The following is a 23035-nucleotide window of genomic DNA, read 5'->3' as shown; positions in this document are numbered from 1 at the left end:
AAAACTCCATGGACACAGACAACAGGCATAAACATCATGGCGAAATGTAAAGAAAAGGAAGGAACTTTCTGACACATGTGGTGGAAATGTAAAAAAGTGAAAAACGTCTGGAAAGTGATATAAAATGAGATGAAAAAGATGTTGAAATATATATTTATTAAGAAACCAGAAGCATTTTTACTTGGCATTGTAAGAGATGATATTAATAGACAGGATTGTAAGTTGTTTTTATATGCAGTGACAGCAGCAAGAATATTATTGGCACAAAAATGGAAGCAAGAAGAATTACCGACGAGAGAAGAATGGCGGATGAAATTGATGGACTATGCAGAATTGGATAAATTAACGGGAAGGATTTGAAACTTGCAGGACCAGAGATTCTTAGAAGACTGGAGTAAATATAAGAACTATTTGAAAAGTAATTGTAATGAACAGATTACGCTAGTAGGACTGCAAGAAGTTTTGTAAGGAGGACTATTTGAAATATTGCAAGAAAGAATATGAGGAGAATTATTAGTTAATGATAGGTAAAGGGTAAAGGGACCCCTGACCATTAGGTCCAGTCGTGGCCGACTCTGGGGTTGCAGCGCTCATCTCGCTTTATTGGCCGAGGGAGCCAGCGTACAGCTTCCGGGTCATGTGGCCAGCATGACTAAGCCGCTTCTGGCGAACCAGAGCAGCGCACGGAAACGCCGTTTACCTTCCCGCCGGAGTGGTACCTATTTATCTACTTACATTTTGACGTGCTTTCGAACTGCTAGGTTGGCAGGAGCAGGGACCGAGCAACGGGAGCTCACCACATCGTGGGGATTTGAACCGCCGACCTTCTGATCGGCAAGTCCTAGGCGCTGTGGTTTAACCCACAGTGCCACCCGCATCCCATTAGTTAATAAGAATTAAGAGTAATAGAGAAACTCAGAAATGCAGAATAACTGATAAAGAACAAAAAAACATGAGAGGTGTTGACGGAAGTCTAAAACATGGTATAAGATAAGAAGTTATATGATTGTTGGAAATGATATGTTACACACCCACACACCCACGCACCCACACACACACATCATGGCTGGTTCGAGCTAAAGTGGCAAGTCTCCAAATTTCTTAGCAGAAAGAGAATACAGCAAGCGTCAATAAGTACACAGTGTCAAGCTACCCCTTTCCAAATACTCCAGTAATATCCATGAGCCAGTGTGAGGAAACTGACTTGGAACAGAGATAGGGTGCTCACGCGTTTGGTTTGATGTAATTATCCGGCAAGGTTAAGGACCAAGGTGTGTTTCTGTTGATGCCCAACAGGTGCTGATCAACTGGAATATTTCTTTAGAGGCACAAAGGGCAGGACTGGAGTGGAGTGATTTAGGCCACCAGAGCTTTTAGGTGGCCTGTAAGTGGGTTGGGAAAGACCCTGTCCTGGACTCCTATAGGTCACAGCCCCGTCTAGCCTAGCATCCTGTTCTCACAGTGGCCAAACAGATGCCCCAATGGGAACCTCACAAACCTGAGTCCTGTCAGGGCTGAAAAAACCAGTCACGGCCTGGCTCCATGCCTGAAAACAGCACATCAGGACGTGGGCAAAAATAGCAGAGTAGCATGAAGTCTCGTGCAGAGTTCCAGTGTGAGAAAACACACACACACATACGCAGGCAGCAAAAGTTATTCAGTTATGTTTTCTACTCAGGTTCTTAGAGCATGAAATGCTTACAAAGTCCAAGATTCTTACTGGATCCCCCAGGCAAGGCGCAAAGTAAAGGTAAAGGGACCCCTGACCATTAGGTCCAGTCATGACCGACTCTGGGGTTGCAGCGCTCATCTCGCTTTATTGGCGGAGGGAGCCGGCGTACAGTTTCCGGGTCATGTGGCCAGCATGACTAAGCCACTTCTGGCAAACCAGAGCAGAGCACGGAAACGCCATTTACCTTCCCGCCAGAGTGGTACCTATTTATCTACTTGCACTTTGACGTGCTTTCGAACTGATAGATTGGCAGGAGCAGGGACCGAGCAACGGGAGCTCACCCCGTCACGGGGATTCGAACCACCAACCTTCTGATCCTAGGCTCTGCGTGAATTTGCCTAATGCTTTGAAGCCATCCACATCGGAAGTACAGTTCAGATTTTGAGCTGGTGGGTTTCAGGCAAAATTTCAGCAGGTCTAGCGAGGGGAGAGCGTCCCCAGACTCAAATGGGTTTGGCTTGGAATGTTGTTGTTGTTGTTTAGTCGTTTAGTCGTGTCCGACTCTTCGTGACCCCCTGGACCAGAGCACACCAGGCACTCCTGCAGTTTGGTCAAACTCATGCTGGTAGCTTCGAGAACACTGTCCAACCATCTCATCCTCTGTCGTCCCCTTCTCCTTGTGCCCTCCATCTTTCCCAACATCAGAGTCTTTTCCAGGGAGTCTTCTCTTCTCATGAGGTGGCCAAAGTATTGGAGCCTCAGCTTCAGGATCTGTCCTTCCAGTGAGCACTCAGGACTGATTTCCTTCAGAATGGATAGGTTTGATCTTCTTGCAGTCCATGGGACTCTCAAGAGTCTCCTCCAGCACCAGAATTCAAAAGCATCCATTCTTCAGTGATCAGCCTTCTTGATGGTCCAGCTCTCACTTCCATACATCACTACTGGGAAAACCAGAGCTTGAACTAGACGAACCTTTGTTGGCAAGGTGATGTCTCTGCTTTTTAAGATGCTGTGGCTTGGAATAAGTCCAGCTATTTCCCCCCACACTGAAGAGAAAGAAAACGGACAAATAATATGCATATTTTTTATTGAGTTCTGGAGGTAGTGCTTACACTGAATAGGTCTCCATCTGTCTCCATCTTTTCTGGGGTCTCTGTTACCTGACGTGGTGCATTCTCTAGTGAGTGTAGATGGGACTCTGGATCAAGATGAAGGGAGCTCTGTTCTACCTGAGGAGACAGAATAATCTCTTTTGGGGTATCATAGGGGATATTAAACAGAACACGAGCCAATCACGTGCTACTGCGGCACATGCAGCCAATGTTGCTTTATTTTTTATTAATGGAAATATCATTTTGAAGATCCAAAAATCAACAATAGCACTTTACTCAGCACGGGTAAGACCACATTGGAAATCTTGTGCTTACTTCTGGGTGTGTAGCCAAGAAGGCTGCTGGGGAAAAAGACTGATAAAGTGAGAGTTTGAAAGAGGATCAGGATCTGGAGGATAAATATTGAGAAAAAGTCAGGATGTCCTGAAATGTAAACATAGCAGCGGCATCAGGGTTATCACGTTGGTTGAGGTCTATAATTTTTGTTTAAGGATCAAGCTCACAGTATATAGCTGAAAGGCTGGCTTTCCAGGCCAAGTTCAAGGTGTTACTCTTGGTACATAAAGTCCTCGACAGCTTTAGACTAGTTTACTTGAAAGATATATGCCCACTTGACTGTTTTTATCATTGCTGTTACAAGTGCCACATAATATTCACTCGACATTTTCAAGGAATCGATCCTATAGTGTGGCATCACCTGTTCTCTGAAACTCCCTGCCTATTTATATTAAGCAGGTGGCCTTCCCTATATTATTTTCAACACCCACTAAACACCTTTTTGTTTGCAAAATTTCAGCCATGTAGTTTTATTTTTGTGTGTGTGTGTGTTTAAAACTGTTGATTTTATCTATATTTTGATAACTTTTATTGTCTGCTTGTTGTTAAAGTTGGATCTTATTGGTATTTTCTTATCAATATTTTATATTGTTTTAAGTAAGCTAGAGGTCTTACTGAATCAAAGAACCCGGGGCTGAAAAAGATCCCTTGTTTGGTGAATTCCTGGACAAAGCAGACTGTGCAGATAAGAAGGAAAGGGAAAACTTCCAGTGAAAATGAACTATTACATTTTCATAACGCAGAAGGAAGGAAAGAAATTTATTTTTGAAACAATAACGACTGATTTATTGTGGATTGATAATTTGTTGAGTCACCTCACTTGTAGACATTGGAAAAGTTAAAATACTGTATGTGCAGGAATTAGCAGGTGGGTAGCTGATGGTTAAGGATAATAAGTTAACAGCAACAACAAAATTATTGTAATAGAAGGTTAATTGCAAGGAAAAGAATGTGAATTAGAAATAACTGGGAAAATAATGGAGCAACAAGAGGACACATCAATGATGGAGTGTGGAAAACCAATTTTGGGGGAAATTGTATTAAATTTGCTTTAATTTGTGGTGGATTTGGTAAAATTTGGAAAATCAATAAAAATGATTTGGCAGAAAAAAGAGAAAAAGATCCTTTGTTCCTGGTTTACAATACCGATGTTTTACCTCTCCCTCTGTCTCCATCCTTACAGATGTCTCTTCCAGAGACCAAACTCCATCCTGGGTCACCAAGATGGCAGCCTCAGTAGCTCCTGCCTGCTCCCAAGAGTCCTCTTCCATCGTCCTTTGAGGCAGAGTTGTGCTCTGTCTGTCCAGATTGTCCTTGGCTTTCTCAGCATCCAGCTCCCATAGGCCTGTGTGGTTGGCTGTCACTTCTGACACCACGTTGTCACCAGGATTGTGGTTAGCAGTTGTCATGATCTTCAGATCTGCAACGGTCTGATGAAAGAAAGAAAATGCAGCTTGTGAGGCGCTAGGGAACATAACTTCTGGGAGCTGAGCCAGCCACTTTATCTTAGAAGGGAGTTGAGGAGAAGCCTAGAGAAACGACAACCTGCTGGAGAACGACCTGAAAATGATTTACAGATGGTATCTAACTGCGAGGAGACTTGTTAAAATGTATAAGACTGAATCTGATAAGCTGGAGATGCAATGAGACTATGGGTACGTTCTATCATATGTGGTGGACCTGTAAAAGGGTAAATTGGGGAAAAAAATGTTTAAAAGTACTTTTCCAAAAAAAACCAGAGTCCTTTTTGTTGGGGGTAATTCAGATGGAAATTCCCAGGTTTCAAAAAAGGTTATTTACGTACCTCAAAGCGCAAGTAGATAAATAGGTACCACTCTGGCGGGAAGGTAAACGGCGTTTCCGTGCGCTGCTCTGGTTCGCCAGAAGCAGCTTAGTTGTCTTTGTAGAACTCAGCAAGGAGAATGACAGAGGCAAAACCAAATTGGTTGGCTCTGCCCATCGTTGGCTCTGGCACCACCTAGTTTTGGCCTCCCGGGCTCCTGCCCTACCAGTTCCAACCGGGACCAGCAACCCAGGAAAAGATGATTCCTCACCTTCACAATATGAACCTTCCCCATTTTTTTGAGTTTAGTTCTAATCTGAGCAATTACCTGAGCAAGAGTGGCAGGCAGGGAAGTAGGGGGGGACAAGAGATATCCCTCAGCTTCTGGAGATGGGGATTCCAAATCAATGCTTGGCTCTTCTCGGGCCACCTCGGTGGTGCTAAATAGATGCTCGCTGGAAACATCAGACTTACGTGAGCTCTGCTAAAATTATACACACAAATGTGTTATAGGAATTCTAAGGTCTCGTAATATTGACACACCGCTTAAAATGCAGGATCCCCAAGCGGCCTACATAAAACACAGTCGGTTGAATTAGAAAAAGAAAAAAAATGTATATGCAACACTTAAAACCAAAAATACAAAGAAAGGTATCAGTATAAGGCGGCCAATAAAACATTCAGTTAAATAGTAATAAATAATCAAATGGAACAGCGTGAGGAATCTTATGAGCCCAGGAATACAAACGTAGACTAGCCATGGAAAAATAAAAATATTATTATTATTATTATTATGAATTTATTTTTATAAATAGCTTTTTTAATAAGAAAAAATAATTTTAAAAACCATTTTATACACACACATGCTCCATTAAAATCATACAGATAATTACAATAGGAACAGAACGGCACCAGCCCTATCATTAAAAGCAGCCAGTTTGCAAAAGCCTGCCAGGACACTGAGGCGGAAATCTTTCTGCCACTGGTTAAAAGCATTCCTGTTCACCCAGTCCTACCCAGCCACTTAGAGAGTTCAGGTCATTCTAATCCATGGGTAGGCAAATAAGGCCTGGGGGCCGGATCCGGCCCAATCGCCTTCTAAATCCGGCCTGCGTGCGGTCCGGGAATCAACGTGTTTTTACATGAGTAGAATGTGCCTTTTTATTTAAAATGCATCTCTGGTTTGTTTGTGGGACCTGCCTGGTGTTTTTACACGAGTAGAATGTGTGCTTTTATTTAAAATGCATCTCTGGGTTATTTGTGGGGCATAGTGTTATGTACTGAAGTTCTCACCCTGGGTCAGCAGGGGGATACTGTAGATAGTTTTCACTCAGGTCCACATATGCAAATAAGGGATTGAAAGTGACGTTCAGTGATTGGATAGTTACAGAAAGTGGTTACTTTTGCGTTGTAGTGGAGCTCTATATAAGCAGGCTGGCTGAACCCTTCAGTTCAGTTCTGTTCTGGCCTGTTCTGGCCTCTGTCTGAAGAATCGCTGTGTCGTCTGATATGTTCACCCACAACTTAACACATAGGAATTCATTCATTGTTATTTTTCAAAATATAGTCCGGCCCCCCACAAGGTCTGAGGACAGTGGACTGGCCCCCTGGTGAAAAAGTTTGCTGACCCCTGTTCCAATCTGTTTTAGTAGCCTAACTTTCGTATGTTTTAAGTAGGGTTGTGAAATAAGTAATAATAATAATAATAATAATAATAATAATAATAATAATAATAATAATAATTTCATTTTTATAAATATCATGTTTATAAATATCATAAATATCACAAACCGTCTTTACCTGCCAGCAGAAGGACAACAAGGAGCTAGCTGAGTTTCCCCAGGCAGGGTGTTCCAAAGTCTGGGCGCAGCCACCGAGAAGGCCCTCTCCTGCGTCCCCTGTGAGGGTGGCACATAGTGTTGTCCTTCTGCGATACTCACCACATCACCCGTGATCTGCTTAGAGCCTTGCTTCTTCTTGGCTGACTTCCCCTTCCCCTTCCTGGAGCCGGCCACTTGCTGGCTCACCAGCTCGACCCCGTCCCGGAGGAGCAGGTCAGACAGCTCCTTCAACAGCGCCAGCTGCAAGTTAAAACAAAGAGGCACAACAGGCTAGATCTCATGAAGCAATCAAGAGAAGAGATTGGTGTGGGCCCAGACAATATGGTCCAAATTCTGGAGCTCCTCTCTGTCTTCCCTTTTCCCCTTGTGCTATTGGCAGGTTATTATTTTTTATTATTTTTTTTTATCCCCCCCCCTTCTTTATAATCACACTTTCATCCAGGGATGTCGAATAACTTACAGAAAAATCATTCAATCGAAAATCTAGCAATAACATGCATCAAAATCATCCTCCTATTAGTTATAAAAAGGTAAAGGGACCCCTGACCATTAGGTCCAGTCATGACCGACTCTGGGGTTGCGGAGCTCATCTCGCTTTACTGGCCGAGGGGGGTCATGTGGCCAGCATGACTAAGCCGCTTCTGGAGAACCAGAGCAGCGCACGGAAATGATGTTTACCTTCCCGCCGGAGTGGTACCTATTTATCTACTTGCACTTTGACGTGCTTTTGAACTGCTAGGTTGGCAGGAGCAGGGACCGAGCAACGGCAGCTCACCCCGTCGCAGGGATTTGAACCGTGACCTTCTGATCAGCAAGCCCTAGGCTCTGTGGTTTAACCCACAGCGCCACCCATGTCCCTCTCCTATTAGTTATACGTAACAGTAGATATTTTTGTCCCTATTCATTTATCCTATTTTTCCCCCCTTCTTCCCTCCCTCCCCTTTAACTCCTCCCACCAAAACTTGTTCTCTCTTCAGATCTTTAACCATATGCACAGATTATTCATTCTAATTTGGATGCTTGGGTTGGCTTCCCCCCGTGCTATCCAATTCCTATAACTTGTCCATTTATTCAAAATCTTTTGACATTTGTTTCCCCATGTATCTTCCGTCATTACCTGTTCAAATATATCAGATTGTATTTATGGCAGGCTATTGAAAAGACACAGTATGCCCTCAACTTTTGTGGGGGTTACATTCCTAAAGCCAAAATTGTGAATGACACCTTCAGTTTCATGATAGAAGGAAGGTAAGAGATAACTGTAAGAAAACGGCGTGAGGAGTTTAGTGGATCTACTGTTTAGAAAAATAGTTATACGGTGGTACCTTGTCGGAAGCTGAACGTTTCAGTTTTTGAATGCCGAAAACCCGGAAGTGAACGCTTCCGTTTTCGAACGCGCCATGCCAACTGCCCATTGCGCCTTGGTTGTTGAACATTTTGAAAGTCAAACAGTCTTCCGGAATGGATTACGTTCGACAACCGAGGTACGATGATAGATAGATAGATAGATAGATAGATGATAGATTTTTGTTGTTTAGTCGTGTCCGACTCTTCATGACCCCCTGGACCAGAGCACACCAGGCACTCCTGTCTTCCACTGCCTCCCACAGTTTGGTCAAACTCATGCTAGTAGCTTCAAGAACACTGTCCAACCATCTCATCCTCTGTTGTCCCCTTCTCCTTGCGCCCTCCATCTTTCCCAACATCAGGGTCTTTTCCAGGGAGTCTTCTCTTCTCATGAGGTGGCCAAACTATTGGAGCCTCAGCTTCAGGATCTGTCCTTCCAGTGAGCACTCAGGGCTGATTTCCTTCAGAATGGATACGTTTGATCTTCTTGCAGTCCATGGGACTCTCAAGAGTCTCCTCCAGCACCAGAATTCAAAAGCATCCATTCTTCGGCGATCAGCCTTCTTTATGGTCCAGCTCTCACTTTCATACATCTCTACTGGGAAATACATAGCTTTCACTATACAGACCTTTGTCGGCAAGGTGATGTCTCTGCTTTTTAAAGTGCTGTCTAGGTTTATCATTGCGATAGATAGATAGATAGATAGATAGATGATAGATAGATAGATAGATGATAGATAGATAGATAGATGATAGATAGATAGATATAGATAGATATGGATATAGATATAGATATAGATATAGATATAGATAGAGACCACAGCATCATAAAAATATGTCACAACAATATTAAAACATAAAACCACGCAATAATTTTATTGAAAAGTTAAAAGCAAGTTAAAAATAAAAAAAGAACTTTAAAAATAAAATTACTCCAGGTACACAGTTCCCCAGACTTAATTTCCATAACCTTAATTCCAGAATCAGTTTTGTCTCTCTGTAGGTCATTTAGTAGGTTGCAACCTACCTTGATGCCATAAGCTTCGAAGAGTCTTTCCAAATCCTGCACTCGGAACAAATGGCAGCAGTCGTCATAAACAGGATTGTTCATCGTGTGCAATGCAAAGGCAAGAGACAGAAAAAATAGTTTTCAGCTGCAAAGATCTTTATTCAAGTAACGGGACAGGCTTGGCAGCAGATGCAGAGTTTTAAGAGTTCAGAATCAGGGAGGATATTAGGAACAGGGAAGGGAACTGAAATTTACGGCTTGTTTTACTATAAAAGAAAACTTTATGAAGATGCTATACAGATGGTACATCACCCCCAGCAAATTGGCCAAAATGTATAAAGCCAACTCAAATTTATGCTGGAGGTGTAGAGAGTTAGAGGGAACAATGTACCACATGTGGTGGGGTTGTAAAAAAATAAAGAGCTTTTGGGAACATATATATAATGAATTTTTAAAAAACTGTTTAGAACAATGTTTATAAAAAAAAACCCTGAAGCCTTCCTCTTAGGTATTATGGCATCAGACATCCCGAGAGGGAAAAGAAGGATTTTTTTGTATGCAGCAACAGCAAAGTTGCTGGTTGCCAAGTGATGGAAAGGAGATAGAATCCCATCAAAAGAGGGATGGCAAGTTAAACTGCTTGAATATATGGAACTAGCGAATATGACGGAAAAGATCAGGGATAGATTGACCCAAAAGTTTGAAAAGATTTCTAGGCAATATTTAAAGGAACATTGTCCCCGTATTAAAACTTTAGAATGCTTTGAATAACTCTCAGAATTGCATAAGTTATGAAGAACACAAATAAGATATAATAAAGGTTAAGTTTGTTAAAAACAGAGGACTTCCGGTCAGCGCCAGCGCTTAATGGCGGATTTCTCCCGGAGCTCCCGAGAGAGATCTGCTTCGTGGGTTCGGGTCCGGCAGCTACGGCGGAGCGGGGACCCTCAAAAATCACAGGCGCGTAGCCTGTGAACCGGAGACTCGGCGGGCACCTTTGCGCCCCCCCGACGCTGTGAAGGAGCCTTTTTAAAGGCTACGGAACAGCGGAGGGTGTGTGGAGCGGTGCTGAGAGTCGCTTTCACCCAGCCTGCGAAGTGAAGCCGCGTCGCCATTAGCGGAGAGCGCTGATTTCTTCCGGTGAATTGGACTAATAAGAAACAACTTTCCGTGAGTAGGATTGAACTTTAAAGATTAATTGGACGCTAAAATTAAGGAAATTGGGTACCGAGACGGACAAGCACTAAAAAGGAAGTCTGCTTTCCGTTCTGTAGCAAGATCAAAGCAAAAGGCATTCAAGCTGTAACTTTTGAAAGGAGATTCGTGGGAATTAAGGAATCCACCACCAAAGTAAAGAGAGCTCCCTCCCCGAAGGCAGGAGGGGGGGGAAGAAAATTTCACAGTATCTTCCTGCCTGTTTAAAAAAAGAATTTGGACTGTTTACCGCTGCTCTTAAACCTGGGATCGGACTGCCGGAGAAAAGGAAACCGGCTAAGGACTGTTGTTACATGAAGGTAAAAAAGTAACTGAGATATTGACTTTGGTTACTCTCAACTTAGAAACATTTTACTTTGTTGCACTGCAAAGTTATACGCAGGACACTATTGATTTGGATCTTTTAAAAATACTTGAAAGGGACTCGGAGGGCTTTTGTTTTCCTTTGGAAAGTGTGGGACTGATTTGAAGGCAAAGAATTTGTTCTGCGCCCTCTAGAGGACTTGTGAATAGTTTCAGCAACAAGTGGATTTCAAAACTTGAGAACTTTTGCTTGACAGCTTAAGAGTGTGGGAATGACCTTGAGTGAAAGATTTTGTTATGGCAGATGGTAAAGAGAAAGAGGACTCACAAGAAACAACTCTGAGATCTGGCAGACAATACAAAGTTGATCTTTCTATGCAAAGAAGGGCTTCTGTATCAGGAGCCTCTGGAACTGCAGCTGTCCCAAAGACAAAAGTGAAAACTATGTTTTCAGAAGAAGCACTTGCTAAAGTATTGGGGAAAATAAATGACTCTTTGGAGGAACTAAAAAAGCAAGGAGCAGAAACTAAAGTACAAGTTGCTGAAACAAATAAGAAAATTGAAGAAATCTCTGGGAAAATTGATTTAAACACAAAAAGTATAACTGACCTTGGAAATAAAGTGAACTCTAATGCAGAAGCAATTGGGAAACTATTGGAGGAATCATCTACAACACGAAAGATAGCTGAGGAAGCTAAAGAAATTGCAACGGCTGCTGAGGAAAAGTTTCCACCGGTGTTTAAGAAACTAGATGAGCATGATTTGGCACTTTCTATGCAGGATATGCAACGGAAGGAGAGGAACTTAAGGATTAGACTTGTGCCGGAAAAGGAAGGAGATAACTTGGTGGACTTTTTGACAAAAGAATTCTCTGACTTTTGGAAGCAGGAGCTGGACAAGGAAGAATTTAAGATAGAGAGCGCATTTAGACTGGGAACAAGGCAGAGGAAGAACAGACCCAGAGACTGTTTAATAACTTTGAGATCAAAGGAGGAGAGAGATAAAATACTGAACCTGCACTACCAAACAACCCTTCAAATTGAAGACTTTCACATTGAGATTTTTAAAGATATTCCCAAAAACATTCTAGATGCAAGAGGTTTTTACAAGGACTTGGTGATACTGCTGAAAAGGAACTACATACCATTCAGGTGGGAGTTTCCTCAAGGCTTGTCTTTTAAATATAAGGGGAAGAAAAGAAGAATAAAGACAGTGAGTGATAAAGACAAGTTTTTAGGAGAACACGAAGAAGACCTACAGAAGGAGGCGTTTCCGGGACAAGGGCATCCTTCAAGCAAGGGACCACTAGATACGGATACGGAATCACCGACAAAAGAGGAACAACAATTGGGAGCTGTAGGAGGAAAGAGTAAATAGCCCCATCATGGCTCTGCAACTTCTAACCTGGAATTGTAATGGACTAAATATCCCCAGAAAAAGGAAAAATATATTTCATGCCTTAAGGAAAGACCAATTGGACTTGATTTGTTTACAAGAGACTCACGTGACAAGAGCACATAGAAAATTATTGATAAATAAAAGATTGGGACAAGAATTTATATCTTCAGATAGAGTAAAAAAGAGAGGAGTGGTGATGTATGCAAAGGAAAGATTGCAACCGAAACAAATCTTTAAAGATGATCAAGGAAGATATTTGGCAATTGAAATTCAATCTCAAGGAGAAAAGTTTTTGATAGTGGGAATCTATGCACCAAATGAGGGGAAAGCTGAATTTTTTAAGAAGTTGCATGAGACTTTGATGGACTACATGGATTACAACTTAATCGTGATGGGAGACATGAATGGAGTAGTTTCAACAAATATGGACAAAGCACAAAGACAGGTAGTCACAAAAGACGGAAGACTGCCAAAAATTTTCTTTGAAATGACTGACAATATGGGCTTGATTGACATTTGGAGAACAAAACACCCATTAGAAAGAGAGGGAACCTTCTTTTCTGAAGCCAAAATGACATGGACAAGGATTGACCAAATTTGGGTGACTAGCAGTATGGCGTCGAGTATAAAGAAAGTGGAAATCTGCCCAAAAACCTTCTCCGACCATAACGCAGTAAAGATGGTGATGAAGCAAACAACAACTGGTTCCTTCAGATGGAGAATGAATGACACCTTACTTGGAGATGAGGAGATCTGCAAGAGGGCCCAAAAAACTTTGAAAGATTACTTTGAAATCAACTTGAGGACTAAAGTAGAAAAAAGAATAGTATGGGACGCAAGTAAAGCCGTGATGAGAGGATTTTTGATACAACAAAATACACTAAAGAAAAGAAGTCAAAATGAGAGGAAAGAGAAAATCTTGGAAAAGATAAAAGAAGGGGAAAGGAAACTAAGATCGAAACCAAAATCGCAAGAGATTTTAAGAGAAATTAAATTATATCAAACACAATTTATGGAATTGATGAATCAAGAAATAGAATGGAAAATTAAACAAATGAGACAAAAGACTTTTGAATCTGCAGATAAATGTGGTAAGTTATTGGCTTGGCAAATAAAGAAGAGACAAAAACTCAACACGGTAACAAACTTAGAAGTGGATGGAAAGAACATATTTAACCCAGTGGAGATTAGGAACTGTTTTCAGAGCTACTTTAGACAATTGTATACACAAGGGCCGCAGAAAGAAATGGATATACAACAATTCCTCGAGAAAAATGGGCTGAAAAAGATCTCTCAGGAAAGTAAGACAATTTTGAATCAGGAGATATCAGCACAAGAAATAGAAGGTGCCATTCAAAGTATGACGCTGGGCAAATCTCCCGGACCGGATGGACTGACTTCCAAATATTACAAAGTTTTGAAGGAAGGGTTAATACAACCCCTGAAGGAAGTCTGTAATGAGATTATGGAGGGGAGAAGGGCACCCGACACGTGGAGGGAGGCCTACATTATACTTATACCAAAGACAGAGACTGAAAAGACCCAACTTAAGAACTACCGACCCATCTCGTTACTAAATGTAGATTACAAAATCTTTGCTGATATTTTAGCAAAGAGATTGAAAAGAGTTTTGATGGAGGAGATTCACGGGGACCAAGCGGGCTTTCTCCCGAAAAGACATTTGTCGGACAACGTAAGGAATATAATTGACATTTTGGAAAAGTTGGAAGTGAATATAAACACTAAGGCAGTTTTGATATTTGTGGACGCCGAGAAAGCCTTTGACAATATATCTTGGAGTTTTATGCTGAAGAACCTCCGGGGGATGGGGGTAGGCCAAGGGTTTGAAAATGGTATAGGTGCAATATATTCTGAACAGAAAGCAAAATTAATTGTAAATAATGTGGTTACAGAAGAGTTCAAGATTGAAAAAGGGACACGTCAGGGGTGCCCTATCTCCCCACTACTTTTTATATCGGTCCTGGAGGTTTTGCTTAATATGATTAGGAAGGACCAGTTGGTTAAAGGGGTTCAGGTCGGAGCTAAACAATATAAATTGAGAGCATTTGCAGATGACCTGGTACTTACATTACAAGAGCCAGAAGCTAGCACGAAAAGAGTGTTGGAAATAATTCAAGAGTTTGGTCAAGTGGCAGGATTTAAATTGAATAAGTTAAAGACTAAGGTATTGGAGAAAAATCTAACACAGTTTGAAAAAGAAAGGTTTCAGAATGAGACAGGGTTGACTGTGGTTAAAAAAGTGAAATATTTGGGAATAAATATGACAGCTAAGAATGTGAATTTATTTAAAGATAATTATGAAAAAACTTGGACAGAAGTGAAAAAAGATTTGGAGATTTGGTCAAACTTAAAGCTTTCCTTGTTAGGTCGAATTGCAGTTATAAAAATGAATGTATTGCCAAGAATGTTGTTTTTGTTCCAAGCATTACAAATAATGGATAAGACGGATTGTTTCAAGAAGTGGCAAAAAGATATATCTAAATTTGTCTGGCAGGGCAAGAAGCCCAGAATTAAATTTAAGATACTAACGGATTCAAAGGAAAGAGGGGGATTTGCCCTGCCAGACTTTAAACTGTACTATGAAGCGGCAGCTTTCTGCTGGCTAAGAGATTGGCTACTTCTTGAAAATACAGATATTTTGGATTTGGAAGGTTTTAATAATATTTTTGGGTGGCATGCATATTTGTGGTATGACAAGGTTAAAGCACATAAAGGTTTTAAAAACCATATTGTCAGAAAAGCACTATTAAATGTCTGGATTAGATATAAAGATTTGTTGGAAAATAAAACCCCAAGGTGGCTGTCGCCAATGGAAGCTAAGGCAGTTAAAAAGTTAAATATGGAGTCTAAATGGCCAAGATATTGGGAAATTTTGGAAAAGGAAGGGGACAGACTGAGATTGCAGAGTTTTGAGAAACTAAAAGGGAAGGTGAGAGATTGGTTGCACTATCATCAAATAAATGAAGTGTTTAAAATGGACAGTAAAATTGGCTTCCAGGTGGAAAAATCAAAACTGGAGACTGAATTGTTAGAATCCAGCACTAGAAATTTGTCAAAAATGTATAATTTGCTGCTGAAATGGAATACACAAGATGAAACGGTTAAATCAAGTATGATTAAATGGGCTCAGGACATTGGTCATAACATTTTGTTTGCTGATTGGGAGAAGTTGTGGACCACCGGGATGAAATTTACGGCATGTAATGCCTTAAGAGAAAATATTATGAAAATGATTTATAGGTGGTACATAACCCCAGTCAAGCTTGCAAAGATTTACCATTTGCCTGACAATAAATGTTGGAAATGTAAGGAAAAGGAAGGCACATTCTTTCACCTCTGGTGGACGTGCCAGAAGATTAAGGCATTCTGGGAAATGATCTATAATGAACTGAAAAAGGTATTTAAATATACCTTCCCTAAGAAACCAGAGGCCTTTCTCTTGGGCATTGTCGGCCAAGGGGTGTTAAAGACGGATATAACTTTTTTTATGTATGCTACAACAGCAGCAAGAATACTTATTGCGAAGTACTGGAAGACACAAGAGCTACCCACTCTGGAAGAATGGCAGATGAAGGTGATTGACTATATGGGTCTGGCAGAAATGACGAGCAGAATCCGAAACCAGGGAAGAGAAGCAGCGGAAGAAGAATGGAAAAAATTTAAGGACTATTTAAAGAAATATTACAAAATTAATGAAAGTTAGAATGATGTTGGACTAGAAAATAAACGGTTACTATTAGTAACGGTTAAGACAAGGAGAATAAGGAAGATTAAATTAAATTAAAATAAGGGAAGATTTGTTGAATAATTGATTAGAAATTGGAATACAGAAAAGGGAGGCATGAGGAAGTCGGAGAAGAAAGGTATAAGAAATTAAGATATGAAATTGTACTTGTTTTTTTGTTTTTGTTTTTGTTTGTTTGTGTATTTGTTGTGTTTATTGTATTGTATTGTAATGTTATGTTTTTGTGGTTATAAAAAAAAATCTTTAATAAAAATATTATAAAAAAAAAAATAAGTTTGTTAAAAACAGAGGCGAGTAACAAGGAAACGAAGAACCTACACCAAGGAGGTCGGACGTCGATGGCTGAAATGTTTTTGTGTTTTCGCGTTGTACTGTTTCCTTTCCTTTCTTTCCCCCCTTTTTTATGAGTTATGTGCTGTTTTTGTTTGTTTTCGCTGTGTGTCTGTGTTGATTATAAACCAATAAAGATTGAATTAAGAGAAAGAAAGAAAGGAAGGAAGGAAGGAAGGAAGGAAGGAAGGAAAGAAGGAAGGAAGGAAGGAAGGAAGGAAGGAAGGAAGGAAGGAAGGAAGGAATTTGCTTCCAGCTGCCACTGAGAAGTTTCATTTTATGCCCACCCTATTGGAGGGCCGATCAATGTGTTTCATCATGCAAACCAACTTTTGTCTGGATTTACCTTGATGTCTGTTCCTTTGCCAGCTGGCCCAGGGTCTCCCTTTGAAGAGAAGCAAAAAAACAGGTGAGTAAATGAATCTGTCAGTTCAAGAACAGACCCTGAAATGGAACATTCATGCAGGATCCTTTGCGACCCTGAGATCTTCTGTCAGAGAAGGGCCACAGAAAAGATCAAGGAGATACAGAAACTACCCAGGGAGGGAAGTTTATACCATGCAGAGTTTGGTAGTTTAGATGCGAGGCAAGGATAAAGGGGTCATTCAACGTCAGTTCAACGCGGTCATACCACCCGCCCTCTCGGATTTTGATGAAACTTGGTGTACACCCTTCCTTTATGGTTGAAAGAAACCCCCTTAATTTCCCCCCCTCTATCTCAAACGGTTTTAATTTTATAGCACTTCAAAGTTTCGTGAAAACTGTGTTTCTATCCCTCTTGAGATCCTTTGTCTTGTGTGCATTTTAATTCTTTTCTTCATAACCAATGATCAGATCTCTTTGAAATTTTTCGCAGAGCTCAATAACATGATGAGGATTTCAGGGAAAAAATACAATACCACTCAAAAGTTTTTATAAATGCCTTCAAAATGTATAAATGTAGTTTTTGGGTGGAAAAATGAGGTTTAGAAAACCTAAATGTTCAGCATAAGGGCACGACGGAATCAAAAGTTTTTGATGGTGGAAATTATTGCAGATACATGCTCTTTCTCAACAAAGAATAAAATTTATGGGTCTCTTAAGTCTTCTAACAAAATTTTAGAATTTGAAGTGCTATAAAATTAAAACCGTTTGAGATGGGGGGGGGAATTTAAGGGGGTTTCTTTCAACCATAAGGGAAGGGTGTTGTCAGCGCTGCCCAAGGTCCCAGCTCACACAAGACCAACGCTGCTTCGTTCTTTAGTATAAAAGTCTTTATTGAAGTTCAGTTTCACTTCCACACGCGCAGTGTGCAACGCTATGTCTGTACCCTTAGACTGCCGAAGCTCCATCTGAATCTCCTCCCCCCTGACACCAGTTTAAGATTCTAGCCTTACTCCACCTCTTCCTCTGTTCCTTCCTTCTCTGGGTCCGCCTGCTAGTCGGGGTCTCACCCTTCCTAGACTCCTCTGATGCTGAGTCCCCTGACTCTTCCCCCTCCCTCCTTCGGGTTTTAGGACCTGGCTCCCAATCCGGGTTTTCTGCTGTCCCGCGCTCCTGCACATTTGTACTTTGCGCGCGCGCGCAGCCTCCCACTTTCCTTCTGACCGTTACACTTGTGTCACTGCTCCCTCCTTCGGGGAGGCTAGCTGGACCTGGCCTTCCCTCCGTTTCCCCACTTTCCGATGGGGGCGTGGTTATCCCTGACTCATCTTCTCTCCCCGCTGGAGGAGAAGCTGGTCCTGACTCATGTGACTCTTCCCCCCCACTGTGCTCTGGTGGGGGAACTGGTCCTGATCCTCCGCTGCTCCCTTGGGAGTCCCCTCTGGTCCCTTGTTTATGGAGCGTCCCCCCTGGGACTCCCCTCGCCCTTACCATAGGCGCCCCCTCCTGGGAATCTTCTGATTCGCTGGAGAAGCTCATGGAATCTCTCGGGTCACTGTCATATTCCCCTACGCTCCCCTCGGATTCCTCTCCTCTGCTCTCTATTTGCTCTCTCCCCTGTGCTTCTGCTCCTGAGCCTCTGACAGGTGTACACCAAGTTTCATCAAAATCCGAGACGGTGGGTGGCGAAATCCTTGTTTTTTGTGTTGATTTGATGTGGAACGACCCAAAGATGTATACAATAATGCATTGTGTGAAGAAAGTGAAGGTTTTCTTTCTGTCTCATAATACGAAAACCCAATACTGCTGGGGCAGAGCGGAAGGTTGGACGATTCAGGACAAAGAAAATAAAGGATTTCTTTACAAGCTGAATTCAACAGTGTAAAGAAATTTTGATGGATGCAATAATGGAATGCTGAATGGTTTGGGTTTTTGTAAAATACGCAGGGATTTATGATATGCAAAATGAACCATGGAATGAGGAGAAGGGAAGTCATTCATATTTTAAGGACGTTTAAATGAGTATTTCTAATTGTAAAACAGATAATTTAATAAAAAATTATATATATGTATAGAACTGCCAATAAAGAAAAAAGAAAATAAGGGTGGGATATAAACTTAAACAATAATTACAAGAAGGTAAGAAGGGGATAGAAACATAATAATGAATAATTATTGGAAGACCGGACAAACGCTAGAACATTAGCAGTGGCAAAGTTTTTATTGGTGGTCGCAAGAATCAATGATCCCTATCTTTAAATCTGAACAAAATGCTTGTTTAACCTGGAGGTAGGCTGTCTGAATTGTGCATTGCTTTGTAGCAATTTGTTGGGTCTCTGAACCGTAATAAAGATTCATTGATTGATTGATTGATTGATTGAATAATAATAAATCAAGTTTTCCCGGGTCACATGGCCAGCATGACTAAGTCACTTCTGGCGAAACAGAGCAGCGCATGGAAACACCGTTTACCTTCCCGCCAGAGTGGTACCTATTTATCTACTTGCACTTTGACGTGCTTTCGAACTGCTAGGTTGGCAGGAGCAGGGACCAAGCAATGGGAGCTCACCCCATCACGGGGATTCGAACCGCCTACCTTCTGATCGGCAAGGCCAAGAGGCTCAGTGGTTTAGACCACAGTGCCACCCACGTCCCTAACGCTAGTTAGGAAGGATATTAAGAAGAAGAAGAAGAAGAAGAAGAAGAAGAAGAAGAAGAAGAAGAAGAAGAAGAAGAAGAAGAAGAGTAGTAGTAGTAGTAGTAGTAGTAGTAGTAGTTTGGATTTGATATCCCGCCTTTCACTCCCCTTCAGGAGTCTCAAAGCGGCTAACATTCTCCTTTCCCTTCCTCCCCCACAACAAACACTCTGTGAGGTGAGTGGGGCTGAGAGACTTCAGAGAAGTGTGACTGGCCCAAGGTCACCCAGCAGCTGCATGTGGAGGAGCGGAGACGCGAACCCGGTTCCCCAGATTACGAGACTACCGCTCTTAACCACTACACCACACTGGCTCTCGACAATATACAATATATCCTCTCTCCTGCCACCCTGAACATTCCCACTGGCCTGAGCACATGCAATTCCCAGCAGCTGCCTCTGAGATGGTGTGGATTATCATCTACATGCTACGCCCAGCATCACTGAGAAACATCAGGAAAGGTCTGTGGCAATCAGGTCTTCCTTGCGGGCTTCCCTAGATACATCTGGTTGGCCACTGTGGTTGTGATGGGTGAAATGGACCTCTGCTGTGCCCTAGCAAGCCTTTTCTTATATCCATATGTAAGGGCAGAACCCCTAGCACCGCCCCACAGCAGGGTCCAGAGCCCTTGGTGTGGGTTGTCTCCAGACATCAGGGCTTTCTCAAAATTATTTTCTGTAAATAGGTACCGTGCTGCCTACATGTGAAGTGGTGTGCTGGTGAACCTGGACTTTGTGTGTGGCAGGGTGCTCCTTGATAAGATTTGGACCAGGTTGCTCTTCCACAACTGGCACCACCACAGGAACATCTGGGCGCTTCACTTCAATGTCTTCCACAACTGGCACCACCACCAGGAACATCTGGGCGCTTCACTTCAATGTCTTCCACAACTGGCACCACCACAAGGAACATCTGGACACTTCACTTCAATGTCTTCCACAACTGGCACAACCACCAGGAACATCTGGGCGCTTCACTTCAATGTCTTCCACAACTGGCACCACCACCAGGAACATCTGGGCGCTTCACTTCAATGTCTTCCACAACTGGCACCACCACCAGGAACATCTGGGTGCTTCACTTCAATGTCTTCTTTCAGTTCTGCGGCAACCGCAACACGGTCGACTGAGGATGCCATGAAGTCTTCGCTCGATGGGCTCTCAAGCGGGAAGGGCGAAGAGGGAACCCATGCCTGATGGGCTTCATTTCACAGAAATCTGGCATCAGCCTCTACAGATTCCGGTGGAATGAAGGGCATCCAAGCCACGGACTGGCATTCTCTGTGGCGAGTCGTTCCGTCCAAGAAGCACTGTGGTCAGCTGGAGATCCATCTTTGGACCAGGGCCTGAGGTTCTCCACTCTAGGTGGAGAATGGCAGCTAAGACCATAACCCCATGAGATGCACAAAGGGTTTCCACACGAGCCAATGAACTCGTCCAAGTCATGCAAGACATTCAGTCATATCACTAATATTTCAGTAGGGGAAGAAGTGGTACCTTCTCTCCTTTGACGGCAACGCTGCTTTTCAGAGGAAGAACCTACAATTGTCAGAGGAACATTGATAAGAACGTGGGGAGGAGAGAAAGCCCCTTTCAGAAATGAGAAGCACCACTTGTAGTTGCTTGGCCATGTTCTCCAAGTACTACCTCCTTCTTCTTTTTTAAGGGGGGGTGATGTAGATGGCTTTCATTTTTTTTACTAAAGGTTTCCATAATACAGTAAGATTCCGAAAACTAATGTAAATAATTTTTTTTTAAAAAAGCAGCTACAAAAATTACAAAAGTACAGAAGAGAGTTCTTAAAAGTAGTTCTTAGCCCTTAGCACCCACAGAAGGTAGTAGTAGTAGTAGTAATAATAATAATAATAATAATAATAATAATAATAATTTAAGTAAATAAAGTAAATAAAGCCCTGTGGAATGCCCTCCCTTCAGATGTGAAGGAAATAAGCAGCTATCCTATCTTTAAAAGACACCTGAAGGCAGCCCTGTTTTGGGAAGTTTTTAATATTTAATGCTGTATTGTTTTTAACACTTGATTGGAAGCCGTCTAGAGTGGCTGGGGAAACTCAGCCAGATGGGCAGGGTATAAATACTAAATTATTATTATTATTATTATTATTATTATTATTATTATTATTATTATTATTATTATCATCTGCCCATCTGGCCAGGCCTCCTCAGCCACTCTGGGTGGCTTCCAACAGGATATTAAAAACACAATAAAACATCAGACATTAAAAATTTCCCCAGACAGGGTTGCCTTCAGATGTCTTCTAAAAGTCAGATAGTTGTTTATTTCCTTGACATTTGATGGGAGGGTGTTCCACAGGGTGGGCGCCACCACCAGGAAGGCCCTCAGCCTGGTTCCCTGTAACTTCGCTTCTCACAGGGAGGGAACTGCCAGAAGGTCCTCGGAGCTGGACCTCAGTGTCCGGGCTGAACAATGGGGGTGGAGACACTCCTTCAGGTATACTTGGCTGAGGCCGTTTAGGGCTTCCAAGGTCAGCACCAACACTTTGAATTGTGTTCGGAAATGTACTGGGAGCCAATGGAGGTCTCAGCTCTCACCTGGGAGTGTTGCATTTTCCTCCCAATTCCTCACCCCGGGAGACCAACATTTTCCGGCCTCCTGCCCAGGGTCCTGCATCCACTATCTACCACCCCCATGAGTATACAATCCCTGGGCCTTAATAAAGTCCTCAACTGGAGCAAATCTCCCCAGTTAGCTTGGCTATTGATCTGTGCCACGTTTGCCAAGCAAGGAGACACCATCTCTTTCTTCCCATCTTGCACTATTTCCCCAGGAGAACAAGCATTACTCACGGTCTTTCCAGGAGTTCCAGGGGGCCCAGGCTGTCCCTGCAGAAACACAAGACGTACATATGCTGTCAAGGAAACCACCACCACAACCCAAGATATGAATGCAGAAGGCTAGCCCACTTGAAAAGGTGCCATGGATGGCTCTCATGCAAGGCTAACAAGGAGAATTTGCAAACCTACGGATTCGCCCTTGTCTCCTTTCTCTCCGCCGGCTCCCTAGGAGGAGGAGGAGAAAAGCAGAATGAAAGAGGAGTCAGAGGTGCTGAGCTGAGATACTTCACCATCTTCTTTAGAGTTGCATATGAATAATAATATTATAATAATTTATTATTCATACCCCGCCCATCTGGCTGGGCTTCCCCAGCCACTCTGGGCAGCATTCAACAAAATATTAAAATACAGTATGTAACCTCGGGTTACATACACTTCAGGTTACAGACTCCGCTAACCCAGAAATAGTACCTCGGGTTAAGAACTTTGCTTCAGGATGAGAACAGAAGTCGTGCTCCGGCAGCAGGAGGCCACATTAGCTAAACTGGTATCTCAGGTTAAGAACAGTCTCAGATTAAGAACGAACCTCCAGAATGTATTAAGTTCTTAACCAGAGGTACCACTGTACCGTAATGCATGAAACATTAAACGCTTCCCTGAACAGGTCTGCCTTCAGATGTCTTCTAAAAGTCTGGTAGTTGTTCTTCTCTTTGAAATCTGGTGGGAGGGCGTTCCACAGGGCGGGTGCCACTACTGAGAAGGCCCTCTGCCTAGTTTCCTGCAACTTGGCTTCTTGCAGTGAGGGAACCGCCAGAAGGCCCTCAGCGCTGGACCTCAGTGTCCGGGTAGAACAGAATGCTCACAATCTCCCTTGGTGTGGCAGAAGGCGTCCACAAATCCACAACTCTGCTTGCCAGGGATGAGTGCCTTGCGTGGCATTAAAAGCGGGTCACACAAATTTATGGAGAATTAGATTACTGGCAGCTACTTAGTCATAATGGCTAATGCTTTGTCTTCACAGTCAAAGGTACCAGTTGAATACCAGTTGGTA

General features: G+C 42.4%; 2 protein-coding genes across 2 annotated transcripts in view; both read right to left on the bottom strand.

Annotated features, from left to right (window-relative positions):
- LOC128422516 (uncharacterized) overlaps nt 1-5405 on the bottom strand; it is a 31849-nt gene extending 26444 nt beyond the window's left edge. The window contains exons 1-3 of the mRNA XM_053406608.1: nt 5232-5405; nt 4278-4550; nt 2785-2901 (exon numbers count right to left, since the gene is read on the bottom strand). Of these exons, the coding sequence (XP_053262583.1) occupies nt 2785-2901; nt 4278-4529 (369 nt within the window). The 5' untranslated portion in view covers nt 4530-4550; nt 5232-5405. The remainder of the gene's footprint in view (nt 1-2784; nt 2902-4277; nt 4551-5231) is intronic.
- LOC128422515 (collagen alpha-1(XI) chain-like) overlaps nt 4786-23035 on the bottom strand; it is a 45360-nt gene continuing 27110 nt past the window's right edge. Inside the window, exons 20-26 of the mRNA XM_053406607.1 lie at nt 22174-22209; nt 21997-22032; nt 20668-20709; nt 16459-16497; nt 9119-9154; nt 6844-6984; nt 4786-4800 (exon numbers count right to left, since the gene is read on the bottom strand). Coding sequence (XP_053262582.1) covers nt 4786-4800; nt 6844-6984; nt 9119-9154; nt 16459-16497; nt 20668-20709; nt 21997-22032; nt 22174-22209 — 345 coding nt within the window. The remainder of the gene's footprint in view (nt 4801-6843; nt 6985-9118; nt 9155-16458; nt 16498-20667; nt 20710-21996; nt 22033-22173; nt 22210-23035) is intronic.

This window comes from Podarcis raffonei, chromosome 10, assembly GCF_027172205.1.
Source record: "Podarcis raffonei isolate rPodRaf1 chromosome 10, rPodRaf1.pri, whole genome shotgun sequence".
NCBI classification, from domain to species: domain Eukaryota; kingdom Metazoa; phylum Chordata; class Lepidosauria; order Squamata; family Lacertidae; genus Podarcis; species Podarcis raffonei.
This window is presented reverse-complemented; position numbering and strand designations above follow the sequence as displayed.